Raw genomic sequence first — 15,391 nt, 5'->3', positions numbered from 1 at the left:
CTGACTGAGGGTTCTGGCCGGGGTTTGGGGGTGAACGGGTGAAGGTGCCTTTGACCGAGACGGAGTTCCAGTGGCAGAGCCCGGTGTGGGGGGAAGCCGATGATCTCTGCTTATTAGCAAGGGGTGAGATTGCAGGGCCCGGGGGGCCCCCCAGGTGAGGCTGCCCAGGAGGCTGCTGGCCATTCAGCTCGGGCGCTCAGGGAGGCCGGGCTGCAGCTGGGGTTGCGGGCAGCTCCAGCAGGTGAGTGCAAGACCCTACGAGCAAATGAGGGCCCCAGCAAGGTTGTACTGCAAAGAAGGCCCAGGAATGAACCCCGGAGGAGTGCTGGGCCCTGCCCACGGGAAGGGCAGGCGGAAGGAGAGGAGACAGAGAGGGAACGGCCAGGGAGGTAGGAGGAGAGCTGGACAGGGTGATGCAGCAGGTGCCCAGAAGCCGCAGCGGTGTCGGGTACAGCATGACCCAGGTAGCCATGGCTCCATCTTGGTCTGTATTCATTTCATGAGTTGGGGGCAGGGCTGGAGGGACTGTCCCCTGCCCCCATCCGACCCCGACCGCTCTGCTGGGCAAGGGGATTTGGTGCCATGGTCAGAAGGGCCCCTGGTCCATGTGGGCACCACCTGGCAGCCCAGGTCTTGGGGGCAGTAGGGAGACCCCAGCTCTTTGCCTGCTGTATCTGCCTCCTCCATTTCCTACAGTCCATTGACCCTGGACAGCAGTTCACATGGGAGAATTCCAACCTAGAAGTGAACAAGCCCAAGAACCGCTACGCAAATGTCATTGCCTACGACCACTCCCGAGTCATCCTTACCTCCATCGACGGTGAGCCGAGGGCAGCGCCCCCTCCCACCCCCTTGCCGGCGGGGGCGACACTTCATCCCAGGAGCCCCAGGGGTGCGCCAAGGTATGGTGGGCTGGGCGGGGATTCGGGGATAATGCTCTCCCGTGCCCCTTCCTGTTCCCAGGTGTCCCAGGGAGTGACTATATCAATGCCAACTACATCGATGGCTACCGCAAGCAGAATGCCTACATTGCCACGCAGGGCCCTCTGCCCGAGACCATGGGCGATTTCTGGCGGATGGTGTGGGAACAGCGCACAGCCACCGTGGTCATGATGACACGGCTGGAGGAGAAGTCCCGGGTAGGACCATGCGGGGGCCTTCCCACCAGGAGGTGGGGTGGGAGACAGTCAGGCACCAAGTGACTTCCAGGCACCTTTTCCTGTCTCTGTCAGAAGTTCCCCCAAGGGATGCACCAAGTGCTCTTGTCTTTTTGGGGTGTTCTCATGCTCCCCGGCTACTGGGTATTCCTGGGATGTGGCCCGTTCCCTAGACGCCGGCACGCTCCTCGGATCTTAATATGTTGTACCAGATGTTGTCATTTTCCAGGAATGTTAATATGTTCCCCAGTTGCTAGCATGTTCCTGGGATGTTCACATGTTCCCCAGATGCCAGAGTGTTCCTGGGGCATTAACACATCTCCTAAGTTAATTAGCGGAAAGAGCTGCTGTTATCTGCTTTCGCACGGCAAAGCATCGACTGGAACGTAAAATTTACAGAGCTTGAAAATGGCGCATAAACGTTATGGGTAAATTTGGCAGAAAATGTGCCTGGTGCAATCTGGTCATGAATAAATAATTTTCAATTACGGCCCTCATCCTCCCAGCTGGGGCAGGGATGGCAACGTAGCATGAGAACCTGATGTGGTTTGGTGAGGGGCTGGCATCACAGATCTGAGAGTTCAGGGCTAGGCGCCTTGCGGCCAGGTAAGCTAGACCTTCCGCCCTTCTGCCCCGGGGCCCCCGCCTATCTGAGCCTTTGGGTACCTCTAAGCACCCTTGCACCTGCCCCACTTGCCGCTCTGTAGGTGAAGTGTGACCAGTACTGGCCGGCCCGGGGCACCGAGACGTACGGCCTCATTCAGGTGACCCTGCTGGACACAGTGGAGCTGGCCACCTACACTGTGCGCACCTTCGCGCTCCACAAGGTATGGCCCTGCCCCAGTGCTTGTCAGGCCCTCTCCGGAAGTGGTCTGAGCACAGTGTCCTGGGGATGGGTGAGCGAGAACTTGGCGCTGGAAGTTGGGGCTCAGAGGCATGCGAGCGCCCTGTGGCAGCCAGTGCCATGGGTGGGATGACCAGAAACAGCGCCTCAAGCTCCTTCAGGCCACCTCCTTGGCTTCTGAGTCCTGTCAGGGGTCCTGTCCAGAGTCTGTGGCAGGCATGCTTGCCCCATCCCATCGTGTCTCCCCACTCTTCTCCCCAGAGTGGCTCCAGTGAGAAGCGGGAGCTGCGTCAGTTTCAGTTCATGGCCTGGCCAGACCACGGGGTTCCCGAGTACCCCACCCCCATCCTGGCCTTCCTGCGGCGGGTCAAGGCCTGCAACCCACTCGATGCAGGGCCCATGGTGGTGCACTGCAGGTGAGAAGGGGCTGCCACCGAGGGGTTGGTGGGGGTGGGAGGGGGGTTGGTTGGACCTCTGCCCCAAGCCAAGCCCTTGTCCTGCAGCGCGGGCGTGGGCCGCACGGGGTGCTTCATCGTGATCGATGCCATGCTGGAGCGGATGAAGCACGAGAAGACGGTGGACATCTACGGCCACGTGACATGCATGCGATCACAGCGGAACTATATGGTGCAGACCGAGGACCAGTATGTGTTCATCCACGAGGCACTGCTGGAGGCCGCCACGTGTGGACACACAGAGGTGCCTGCCCGCAGCCTGTATGCCCATATCCAGAAGCTGGGCCAAGTGCCTCCTGGGGAGAGTGTGACCGCCATGGAGCTCGAGTTCAAGGTGGGCTCAGGGGCCTGGACTGGGTCATGGGGATGTTCCCCCCACCACCAAGAAGCCAGGCCTGACCAGCCCATCCCTCTGTCTAGTTGCTGGCCAGCTCCAAGGCCCACACATCCCGCTTCATTAGCGCCAACCTGCCCTGCAACAAGTTCAAGAATCGCCTGGTGAACATCATGCCCTATGAATTGACCCGTGTGTGTCTGCAGCCCATCCGTGGCGTGGAGGGCTCGGACTACATCAACGCCAGCTTCTTGGATGGCTATAGGTCAGCATGCCTGTGACTGCCCACCACGCTCTCCGGGGGCCTAGGCCTGCAGCTGGCTAGCTGGGGGCACAACAGAGTAGGGCCAGCCCGGAAGATCAGAGTGGGCTTCCCGGAGGAGGGGTAGGCGATCTGAGTGGGACTCCCAAGGGATTAGGCAGTCTTGGGGAGACTCGGGGCAGCAGCACCTCCAGCATGTCCAGTCTTCTGTCCACCCCAGACAACAGAAGGCCTACATAGCCACACAGGGGCCTCTGGCAGAGAGCACCGAGGACTTCTGGCGCATGCTATGGGAGCACAACTCCACCATCATCGTCATGCTGACCAGGCTTCGGGAGATGGGCAGGGTGAGCCCACCCCCCCGCCCCAGGGCCCTTCCCGCACCTGGGAGCACACCCGCCACCTCTGCATGGCTCTCTCCCTTCACGCCCAGCCTCCCCTCAGCAGAGCCTCAGACCCCCTTCTCACCACCTGCCGCGTCCTGCCCCAGACTCCTCTGAAACCTGGAGCTCTCCTTCCCTCACTCCTCTCTACCTGCTCATGGGGGCCGGGCCCTTTGTCCACAGGAGAAATGTCACCAGTACTGGCCAGCAGAGCGCTCTGCTCGCTACCAGTACTTTGTTGTTGATCCGATGGCCGAGTACAACATGCCCCAGTACATCCTGCGTGAGTTCAAGGTCACGGACGCCAGGGTAAGTGTGGAGAGGGGAGTGCATATGCTTGCATGAAAGCGTGTCTCTCACGTTGCCCGCGTACGTGTGGGGTGGTGCCCTGGCTCAAGCTGCAGAAACCTGAGGTGAGGGTGTAGGTGGGGGGCGTGAGCACCTTTCCCGGGGACCTCGGGTGTCAGGATTTCATGGGTATGGACCTGTGTCGTTGTACTGCCTATCTGGCCTGGTAGGGCTGCAGCGTGAGGTACAAGTGCTAACCCTGTTCCCAACCCGCCTCTTCCAGGATGGGCAGTCGAGGACGATCCGGCAGTTCCAGTTCACAGACTGGCCCGAGCAGGGTGTGCCCAAGACGGGTGAGGGCTTCATCGACTTCATTGGGCAGGTGCACAAGACCAAGGAGCAGTTCGGGCAGGACGGGCCCATCACAGTACACTGCAGGTAGGGCTGACCCCGTGGAGGGCTGGGGGAGGGTGGGGGGCCCGTGGGCCTGGGGGGCAGGACCCCTGATCCAGTGCTGTCCCTGAGCAGTGCTGGCGTGGGCCGCACCGGCGTGTTTATCACTCTGAGCATTGTCCTGGAGCGGATGCGCTATGAGGGCGTGGTCGACATGTTCCAGACTGTGAAGACCCTGCGCACGCAGCGCCCAGCCATGGTGCAGACGGAGGTACGCGGGCCCACTGGCTGGTGTGTTAGCCCAGCTCCTCACCTGCACGAGCTGCCAACATTTACCGTTGCTCTGCCTGAGACGCTAGGGTAGGAGGAGTGGAACATGCTCCTCCTTCCCGCAGCTCTGCACTGAGCACCAAGCAGTGTGCCTGGTTCCCGGCTAGGGCTGGGATGGGGTGCAGGGTCTAGGAGCAGATAAACATGATGGGGGTGGCCGGGGGGAGGCAGGTAGGTGCAGGGCAGTGGGAAAGGGGGAGAGCCGAGCCTTCAGAGGCCCCTCCAGGTTCTCAGGACACCACCTGGGGCCGACATCTGGGGCTAGCACCTGCCCGGGGCCCCTTGCTGCAGTGGGAGTGCCCTTGGCCAGTGTGTCGGGAGTATCCACCCCCACGGGCTGCGGCTGACCAGCGCCCTGTCCCGGCAGGACCAGTACCAGCTGTGCTATCGTGCGGCCCTGGAGTACCTTGGCAGCTTTGACCACTATGCAACGTAACTAGCGCTCCCCTCTCCTCCGCCGCCCCTGCTGGGGCTCCGGAGGGGACCCAGCTCCTCTGAGCCATACCGACCATCGTCTCGCCCTCCTGCACAGATGCTGTTGCTGGCAGAGCACAGCCCACCGGGGTCACAGCGTTTCAGGAACATTGCCACACCAAATGGAGAGCCCGGAACACCCCTGGGCGAGTGGGTGGGCCGGCAGCCAGGTGCCGTGGCCCGTCTCTGTCCACCAGGCCCGCCCAGAGCCTGCTTCAAGCTCTCTGTTCTGCTGCCGCGTTTCTCATGCTTCTTCTCATGGGGTGGGGATGGGGGCAAATCTCCTTTTTTATACATTAAGTGGGGTAGACTGAGGGATTCTAGCCTCTTCCCTCTGATTTTCCTTTTGCAAATCCTTAATTACAGAATGGGCCGCTGTGGGGGTTGGGGTTCAGTTGTTTTCTTTTTTGAGTTCACTTTGGATCCTTTTTTTTTGTATGACTTTTGCTGCTGAAGGACAGAACATGCCTTCCTCTGTGTGGAGCTGGGGCCACCAGGCTGAGTGGAGGCCCAGCCGTGGGCCTAGGAGGCACCACTGATCTAGCTGCTCTTCCAGCCCTTCAGATGAGATCCTGTTTCAGCCAAATGCGGGGAAACACGACTTTTTTTCTTTCCTTTTTAAGTTTTGTTTTGTTTTTCCTTCAGAGCCTTATTTGAGGCGCCACAGACCGTGGTGGGCGGGGAGGAGATAGGAAACACTCATCTCCAGTTGTCTATTCCCGTGTGTGTGTGTGAACATTCACAGCCCAGAACCACAGACGTGTCTCGGGGAGCCTGGCAAAGGCGTTCCTCATCACCATCGTGTTTGCAAAGGTTAAAAAATGCAAAGACAAAAAAACAAAACAAAACAAAAAAATCCAAAAAAAAAGCCAAACCCACCAAGAAAAAAAAAACCAGAATCATCCCCCCTGGCCTCTGCTTCCAACCCCCAAGAGAATAGGTGGCCCCTTGTGCCTGGGCTTCCCAGGGGAGCTGCCGGGCTGACCTCTGGGCCCACAGAGCCTTGCTTTCGTCCCCAGCATTGCGGTATGGCGTGGTGTTGGTAAGCTGTGGATCCGGCCGTGTGGCCTCGGTGATTGACACAGGTCAGGGTGTGTACCACGCCCCGCACACCTCAGGGCCGAGCAGGGGCACAGCTGGCCCTTCGGGTCCAGGCCAGTGGGCCTGGGAGCACACGTCTGTCCTCAGAGCAGGGGCCAGATGATTTTCCTCCCTGGTTTGCAGCTGTCTTCAAAGTCCCTGAGAGTCGCTCTTTTCCACTCTTTCAAGATGCCCTCATAAACCAATGTGGCAAGACTACTGGACTTCTCTCAACGGTACTATAATCAATCCTTATTCTCTCGGCTCGCTGAGGGGCAGGGAGAGGGCCTCTGGGCAGCACTATCTAGGTAGGTAAGTGGGGGCGGGGAAGGGTGCATAGCTGTTTTAGCCGAGGGACGTGGAGCAGACGTCCCCAGATCTAGCTAGGCTCAGTCAAGATCAACAATCCAGGGTTGGTAATGTTGGATGAAACATTCATTTTTACCTTGTGGATGCTAGTGCTGTAGAGTCCACTGTTGTACACAGTCTGTTTTCTACTTGTTAAGAGAACTACGGCATCGTTGCATAATTCTTGATGGTAATAAATTTGAATAATCAAGATTTCTTACAAACCGGGCCTCTGTCTCAGCTCTTTCTGGAACCAAAGAGTGAGCTCTGTCAGTTCAGTACCTAGGGGTAGATTCTGGAGATTTCCTGCTCCAAAGGAGACAGTGAGGCTGTCCTGAGTATGTGTGGCAGGTGGGGCTCCCAGCATGGTGCTCACTTTCTGAAAGGAGCATTACGAACCCTGAAAACCAGACCCCAGTGTGTATCAAGAGCAAGCCACCTGGGACCCCAGCTCCCCAGGCAAAGAGCAGGCGCTTTGCCTCTCTTCACCCCCCCTCCCCTCCCCTTCCCTCGCCACCTCCCCTGCTAGGAGGACAGAGATGGCACGTGCCGGTGGAGGCCGGACGGATGGAAATTGGTTAGTGAGAACTCTCGTCATCCCTGTGACATGGCCTCTGGACCCAGCGTGGCCGTCTGACCCCCAGACACACAGCAGCATGGGCTCAATCAGACCAGTCCTGCCAGCTGTTGAGCCATGGAACTTCCCTGGGGCACAGAGACAAATAGGTCCCAGAACAAGTGGGAGAGAGAAATAAGTCAGCAGTGACCAGGTTGTTAATGCTGTGACAAGCCCCACACGGAGGGGCAGTGGGTACACTGAGGCAGCACCAGACCCTGCAGCGGGATCAGTGCAGGCTTCCCGAGGAAGGGACATCAGCTGGCTTCTGAGCACTTCATAGGGGTGAGCAATCACTTTTAAGAAGGGGGGAAAGCATTTCCAACAGAGAGCAACTTGTACAAAGGCTTGGAAGCGTGAAACGGACGGACAAATAAGAGGGACTGCGAGGGGTGCAGTTCGGGGGGCAGTGAGGAAGGCCAGCTGGAAGCAGCCAGATGGCGCGGCTGAGGGGTTTCAGTTGACGTGGAAGGGGTGCAGTCCCGGGCAGGTGAAGTCCCTCTGTCACGTCCTGCCGCCCCCACCTCGGGCCTCGCCGCCCTCCGGTGTTGGCAGCTTTCTCCTTGGGGGCCATGAGTGCCCAAGGCCTGGGATTTGGGCTCCCCAGCACCTCGGTCAGTGCCTGGCCTATTTCTAACTGTTTAGAAAAATGACATCATCCTCACGTTACTGTTGATGGTACTAAATTTGAGTGATTGTTTACTAAATAAAAGAACAAACCATCAAACATCTCCAAGTGAGGGAGAAATAATCAGATTGTCACTTGAACAAGAGCATGAGAACTGCCGGGCAGGCTCTGCACAGAGTACTTTAGGTCATGATCACTAAGCCTCAGAAAAACCCCACTGAGCGGACCCTCTCCTCTCCACTTCACAGACGGACGGAACTAAGGCTTAGGTGGATTCATTTGTCAAAGACCACAGGGCAGGTGAGCGCCAGAGCTGGGACCCGCACGTGGTTATGTCCGCCAGAGTCTCTGCCCCCCCCTCGCCCCATGTCAGCCCCCCTCCCCTGCCTTGTCCCCCCAGTCCTCGGGGCCCCCCATCACAGTGTGTAGCACCCCATCCACTCAGTTTCCTCCCTCTCCCCACATTCAGCTAATCAGCAAACCCCGCCCCCTCGGCCTTCTCGCTCACCCGTTCCATTCTCTGCATTTCCCCTGCTGGTGCCCCCACACCACCCTCCCTTGCCTGGACTGCTGCCCTGCCCTCTACCTGGTCTGCCTGCCCCTAGCCCTGCCCTGGCCAACCCATTCTCAGCACAGCAGCCAGAAAGATTCTTCCTGGGGACAGATGTGACCATGTCCCTGTCTTGACCAGACCCTGCCAAGCCCTCACAGTTGGCCCAAACTCCACGTTTCCAAGGTGGCAGAACCCAGCCTCTGCAGCCTCCTTGCCCCTCGCCCCCTGCCCCCTGCCCTCTAGCCATGACACAGTCTACTCTGTCAGCTTTGTGCCTACCTCACCATTCCGCCTCTCAGTTCCATACCTTCCCATAAGCTGTTCTGGAACATTCTCCCCCACCTCTCTAGCTGGCTAAATCCTGCTCATTAGATCTCCACTGAAATAGTTCCTCCAGAAGCTATCCTTAAGCATCCTAAAATGAGGCTAGGTGACCCTCCTGTGCAAGTAATTTGAATTTTTTTTCGTGTGAGCCTCACAATACAGTGTGGTCCTATTATGCCCATTTTGTAGATGAGAAAATTAGGTCTCATCCACTCATTCAACACATACTTAATGAGCATTGGCTATGTGCTAGTCACACCAGCGACCTGAACAAAGACTTTTGCCCTTGTAGTAATTATATCCGTAGGAGGAGACATGGAGCATATGAAAAATAATAAATGTATATGTAGTTTGTTACTGGTAAGTGCCACAGGACGGGATTAGGGAAAGGAGGGATCAGGCACGTGGGGAAGAGTGGTCAGACAAAGCCTCACTGAAAACGCTGAATGTCAAGAAGACGAAGCTGGTGAGGGATTTTTGCCTCCACAAAGCATGAGCATCCAGGCACAAAGAGCAGGCGGAGCAAAGGTCCTGAGCAGTAATGTGCCTGATTGTTGAGGCTGGTGTGGCCGTGACACCGTGAGCCAGGGGTGAGAGAGCAGTAGAGGACGAGGTCAGTGAGGAAATGGGAGCCAGGCCCGGGCCCTTGGGGGGACCTTGGCAGAAACCCAGGTGTGGTGAGAAGTGACCAGACACTGGTTCATCTTGGAGGTGGCATTAAGATTTGCTTAGGGACCAGATGAAAAAGTTAATGTTGACCCTACAACCTTGCCTTGAGCAACCGGAAGGATGAAGTTGTCATTTATTGAGATGGGAAGACTGAACATAAGCGTTGAATAACCTACTCGAGGGTCCCCATCTGGAATATGGTGGAGTTGATGGCACTCCCAGGTCTGCCTGACTCCAGGGCTCTTTCCACATTGCTACCTGCCGGTAGCTAGGAACAGTCGGATACATTGAGAAAAAAGTATCTGGAAGGAAATACACCAAGTGTTGTGAGGTTAAAAAAAATTTTTTTTATTTAATTTAAAAAACTTTTTAAAACACAGTTGTGAAGGCAGGTGATTTTCTTCATAATTTTTCAAATTTACTGGAAAGAATTAATATTGCTTTAATTTTTAAAAAATATTTTATCTAGGGGCGCCTGGGTGACTCAGTCGGTTAAGCGTCTGCCTTCGGCTCGAGTCATGATTCCAGGGTCCTGGGATCGAGCCCCGCATCGGGCTCCCTGCTCAGAGCGAGTCTGCTTCTCCCTCTGCCTCTGCCTCTCCCCACTGCTTGTGCTCACTCTCTCTCTCTCAAAAGTAAATAAATAAAATCTTAAAAAAAAAAAAAGATTTTAGCTATTCATTTGACAGAGCGAGAGCACAGGCCGGGGGTGGGGGGGACGTGGCAGAGGCAGAGGGAGAAGCAGGCTCCCCGTGAGCATGGACCCCGACGTGGGACTGATCTCAGGACCCTGGAATCATGACCCGAGCCGAAGGCAGTCGCTTAACCGACTGAGCCACCCAGGCACCCCAATATCACTTTAATTTTTTTTAAAGACAAACTTAAAATTGTATAATGAATACTTACTTCTTTCTTAAAAAAAAAAAAATTCTTCCAAATAGGATAGAATCGGAAAATGTTAAAGTCCCCATTCTTTTCCCAGCCCCCAAAATCCCCAGAGGGTGTCACAATGATTTAGTCTACATCCTTCTGGGCATTTTCTATGAATATACAAACACGTATATAAACTATTTTTTTATACAACTAGAATCATAGTCCTATCTTTCTGCAAATTGCCCTTTTTCATTTAAATATATCGTGGACCTCTTTCTATGTCACTACCTCATCTTTTAAACTGCTACACGCTCTACTGTTACAGATCTACCCTAAGTTTGTAAAATGGTTATCGATACAGTTTTTTTACTAAACAAAAAATGGAAGCACGTTATAGATAAAAATAATTAAGTCTTGAAGGATACGAAACAAAAGGTCAGCTCTCCTCCCTCCAGCTCGTTTGATCCCCTGAAGCGTCTGGTAGTTGTTTCTGGGGTGGTAAGCATTGAAGGGTGAGTTGCACCTTTAGTAGACGGCACCTGGTGACTCCAGGTTTGGGGGGTTAATCAATTTACATGACCTCCCACCTGTACCTCCCGATTTGGTTAGCTCTATTATTACTTTTCATTTTTCCGGAACTCCCTTACGACTTTAAGCAACATACTTAAACATCTATGTCTTGATTTATCGCCTTCGGCAGTCCTGTTGATTATCCTCTATGAAGAATGAGGACATGAGCTCACTTTCCTGGACTCCTCCTCCTCCGTCTTCCACCTACCATTTTTTGTTGCTTCACATTGTCAAGGTTTACAATATTTTCTGTTCTATTAGTGCAATTAAGTCTTCCATTCTAGAAAGTGAAAACCAATAAACAGCATTTTAATTGTATGTTTATGAAAAATCTTTCAAGCACCAATTTCCAATAAGTTTTTCTGATTTTTTTTTTCTTTATTTCCTTCACTTGTGGATCACACTCAGCTGCTGTTAATTTTTTTCTTTGGCGAGTACTCCCTTGTGAGGTTTTTGCTCACAGGATTAGAGATTTTCTGATTCCTGTATGTCTGAAATATCTTTCTTTTACACTCAGTCGCAGCTTTAACTTTACCTGGCATGGGCTTCTTTATAAAAAAAAAAATTGTTTTCCCCAGAAACCTGAAGATATTTTTCCTAGTTCTGTATTAACTAGTTGATGAAAGAGGAGGGGTTGTATGGTAACTGTGGAGGCTTTGTTAATGGGTTTCCTTATCAAATTACCCTGATATTTGCCCGGTAGACCACTTTGATTTTTTATTTGTAGACTCTGAACTTAAGGCCTGTCCAAGCTTCTCTTGGGAAGAACAACCTTTGACTCAAGTATTTTGGCTTTAAAGAAGAATGTGGCAGTTTTTTGTTTTGTGTTTATTCTAAGAAAATGTGGTTTTTTTCGGCTCCCATTTCTCCATCAATCTGCTTACTATTTTTTGGAATTCTTCTTTTATTTTAAGATTTGTTTTTTATTTGTCAGAGGGAGAGAGAAGAGAGAGCGCATGCACATGAGGACAAGCAGGGGGAGTGACAGGCAGAGCGAGAAGCAGACTCCCTGCTGAGCAAGGAGCCCCATGTGGGACTGGATCCCCCAGGACCCTGGAGTCATGACCTGAGCCACCCAGGTGTCCCTGGAATTCTTACTTTTTAAAAATACTTTGGTGGGGGTGCCTGGCTGGCTCAGTCTGTAGAACATGTGACTCTTGATCTCAGGGTCCTGAGTTCAAGCCCCACATTGGGGGTAGAGTTTACTTAAAAAAGGATACTTTGGTGTATGGTTAATGTGAGTTGGGTTCCTCCCCCAAATTGTTTTTTCCCCCCAAATTATTATTTGTTAGATCACCTTTCTCCCTGCACTGATTTGTAATACCTCCTTTTTATCACCCATGAAATCATTGTAAATATAGTGTCTACTTCTGGGTCTCAAGTCTATTTCATTCATCTATCTAGTCGAAGCCAAAACTACTCATTTAACTGTTGTGGCTTTGTTTAATTACCTGACACACCTGGCCCCCCCCAGCATTATCTTTTTAGCTTTTTTCAAAAGTAGTGCTATTCCCCTGTTTTTCTTCCAAACGGATTCTAGATTATGTTTGGAAAATTCCCCTCCCTCAATGTTGGCTGCAGATTTGATTGTACCTCAATAAATAAAATTGACAGCAATGTATCTGAAGAATATGTGTTAACATAAAACAAAGAAAGGCTGAAGTCTCAACGAAACCTAGAATTTGGGATCAAAAGCAAGCTGTGCCCATCCAGCACTGCTGAAAGGGAGGGGACACTCTGTGGTGTCTGCAGTTATCCCAGTTTCTAGAACTAGTACCGTAGTGTGGCTCAAGGATGCCGCAGCCTCTCATCATCCCCAGTGTCGTCAGCCTGGCACTTTAGACATCATGCTCTTCTTCAACACGTGGCTCATCTCTCCTTAAACCCTTTACCCCAGGCTGATCTAAATACTTTTTTCTTAAGTACATCATGCCAAACATTTGCAACAGCGAAATGGTTAAATCCAACGCTTCTTTCAAATCAATAAAAACAGAAGTAAGCACCCTAATAGAAAGATGGGCATGGACACAAATAGGCAATTTACAAAATGGGATATATTTTTTTGGGATAAGTCCAATAAAAATGTGGAAGGTACCCAACCTCACTATCAAAGAAATGCAAATTGAAAAAAGAAAAAAGAAATGCAAATAGAAACAACAAAGAGGTACTATCGTTTGACTATCAGATTGGCAGAAGTTAAATGTTAATATGATAATGAGGAACTGGACACTCATATTGTTAGTGAAGATATAAGCTGGTTCTACCTTTCTGGAGGAATATTTACAGTATCTGTCAAAAGCCTTAAAACATACTTTATCCTTGGGGCACCTGGATGACCTAGTGGGTAGCTCGGGTCATGATCCCAGCATCCTGGGATCAAATCCCTCAATGGGCTCCCTGCTCAGCGGAGAGTCTGCTTCTCCCTCTCCCACTCCCCCCTGCTTGTGCTCTCTCTCTCTCTCTCTCTGTCAAACAAATAAATAAATATCAAAAACCCCACAAAAACATGCTTTATCCTTGACCCAATGATACATATTTAGGAATTTATATAAAAGAAACAGACAAATAGTTAAAAATTTATAGGCAGGGATACCTCGGTGGCTCAGTCAGTTAAGCATCTACCTTGGGCTCAGGTCATGATCCCAGGGTCCTGGAATTGAGCCCCACATGGGGCTCCCTGCCCAGTTCGGAGCCTGCTTTTTTCTCTCTGCCTGCCACTCCCTCTGCTTGTGCTCGCTTGCTCTCTCTCTGACAAGTAAATAAATAAAATCTTTAAAATATATATATAGTTTTTTAAAAATCTATGGGCAAAGATTCATTTGTAATAGTTTCAGCATCATTTGTAATAGTAAAAAGTTGGAAATAAGCCAGAATACACATACCCATACCCACACCAACACTTATATAGTCTTCAATCTTGCTCAAGTGAATTTGGAGACCATCAGTATCCGTATCACCTGGGGATGTTTTAGAAACAATCTCAGGTCCCACCCCAGACCTACTGAAACAGAGTTTTTATTCTGAAAGTTCCTTTAGGTATTTGTATGAGTGTTAAGATTAGAGAAACACTGGCAAGAATATACATCAAAATGGTGGTGGTGATTTTCCAGGTAGCGATGCTCCCTGTTTTAAATGCATTTGCTAGGGGCGCCTGGGTGGCTCAGTTGGTTAAGCGACTGCCTCCGGCTCAGGTCATGATCCTGGAGTCCCAGGATCGAGTCCCGCATCGGGCTCCCTGCTTGGCGGGGAGTCTGCTTCTCCCTCTGACCCTCCCCCCTCTCGTGCTCTCTATTTCTCATTCTCTCTCTCTCAAATAAATAAATAAATAATCTTTAAAAAAAAATAAATGCATTTGCTAGTTTTCCTACCTCTGACACACACCATTTTCATAAGAATGTGTCAATTGTAGGACACTTCATGCCGTGGCTGAACAGGCCTGGACACCCTTCCTGGCACACTTCAGCCAAGACCCAGGAAATCTCCTCTGAGAAATCCCAGTCTTAGACCCTTCTTCCTCCACCCCCAACCAGACAGCCTCCCATCCAGCTGTGTTGTTGGTCCAGTAACCATAGCACTGTGCCGAAATTATTATTCTTGCTTCTTCAGCTGTTCACAAACTAAAATAGGAAAAAAATACCAAAGAAATTATCCAGGCTGCAGTGCAGAAAGGAAATGCAAATTGACATTATAATTATGGTTTGATTCATCTGTCTCCTCCAGTGGACTGTGAACTTCTTGAAGGCAAGGACCATGTCTCACTTGCCTCCCAGCTTCGTCTGGCCCAAAGTAGGCACTCAATAAATATTTGCTAAGGGATGAAAGAGAGGTGTTTGCCTAGGCCCTGGAGCAAAATCTGATTTGTCAGGAGGAGTTCTGGCCAGGGCTGCCAGCACACTCGGCCCTCAGAATCTCCTCTCCCACCTCCTCTGAGGCCTTCCTTTTGCTCCCACCCTGAGCACACATCCTAGTCAGCTCCTGGAGAGACTTCTCATCTCCCAACCACCTCTACTAAGAAAGAACCTGCGTCCGCCACACCAGACTCCACCCTCTCCCTGATGAGCTGCTTTTCTTGCCTTCCCACACACCAGTGGCAGGAATAGCTCAAAAGGAAATTTACCAAGCAACAGTATATATTTTTTAAGATTTATTTAATTATTTGAGAGAGAGAGAGAGAGCGCGCGCGCGCGCAGCGGGAGGGGCAGCAGGAGGGGCAGAGGGAGAGGGAGAGAACCTCAAGCAGACTCTTCACTGAGTGCCAAGCCCAACGCAGGGCTCTATCTCAAGACCCAGAGATATGACCTAAACCAAAATCAGGAGTTGGACACTTAACCAACCGAGCCACCCAGGGGTCCCAACAGTATTTTTTTAGAATATTATTTAAAGATTTTTTTTGTATTTGAGAGACAGGGAGAGTGCTCACACATGATAGGGGGAGGGGCAGAGGGACAGGCAGACTCCCCCTGAGCAGGGAACCTGATGCAGGGCTTGATCCCAGGACCCAGAGATCAGACCTGAGCCAAAGTCAGACAACCAACTGAGCCACCCAGGTGCCCCCAGTATTTTTTTTCGTTTATTTATTTGTCAGAGAGAGAGAGAGAGAGAGAGCGGGTGCACACAAGCATAGGGAGCGGCAGGCAGAGGGAGAAGGAGGAGCAGGCTTCCCAAGCGGACAGCCCGAGGTGGGGCTCGATCCCAGGATCATGATCTGAGCCAAAGGCAGACGTTTAACCGACTGAGCCGCCCAGGTGCCCCCAGTATTTTTTTTTTAATAAATAAATAAGCGTCACCTAGGACCTGGACTGGACTTTGA

At 52.0% G+C, this 15,391-nt stretch overlaps 1 protein-coding gene across 8 annotated transcripts in view; it reads left to right on the top strand.

Moving 5' to 3' along the window:
* PTPRF (protein tyrosine phosphatase receptor type F) overlaps window positions 1–6,531 on the top strand; it is a 72,378-nt gene extending 65,847 nt beyond the window's left edge. For all 8 annotated transcript variants that reach the window (XM_028123456.2, XM_028123454.2, XM_028123453.2 and 5 more), the window contains 11 exons: window positions 697–820; window positions 964–1,139; window positions 1,865–1,984; window positions 2,263–2,417; window positions 2,505–2,790; window positions 2,877–3,055; window positions 3,273–3,399; window positions 3,619–3,744; window positions 4,007–4,161; window positions 4,252–4,387; window positions 4,814–6,531. In XM_028123456.2, coding sequence (XP_027979257.1) covers window positions 697–820; window positions 964–1,139; window positions 1,865–1,984; window positions 2,263–2,417; window positions 2,505–2,790; window positions 2,877–3,055; window positions 3,273–3,399; window positions 3,619–3,744; window positions 4,007–4,161; window positions 4,252–4,387; window positions 4,814–4,882 — 1,653 coding nt within the window. In that variant the 3' untranslated portion in view covers window positions 4,883–6,531. The remainder of the gene's footprint in view (window positions 1–696; window positions 821–963; window positions 1,140–1,864; window positions 1,985–2,262; window positions 2,418–2,504; window positions 2,791–2,876; window positions 3,056–3,272; window positions 3,400–3,618; window positions 3,745–4,006; window positions 4,162–4,251; window positions 4,388–4,813) is intronic.
* Window positions 6,532–15,391: the final 8,860 nt, after the last annotated feature.

The sequence above is a fragment of the Eumetopias jubatus genome, unplaced genomic scaffold (assembly GCF_037043125.1).
Source record: "Eumetopias jubatus isolate StellerSeaLion01/CBP00866 unplaced genomic scaffold, mEumJub1_p1.0 scaffold_4, whole genome shotgun sequence".
NCBI lineage: Eukaryota > Metazoa > Chordata > Mammalia > Carnivora > Otariidae > Eumetopias > Eumetopias jubatus.
The sequence above is the reverse complement of the archived record's forward strand: the minus strand, read 5'-3'. Positions and strand labels throughout refer to the sequence as shown.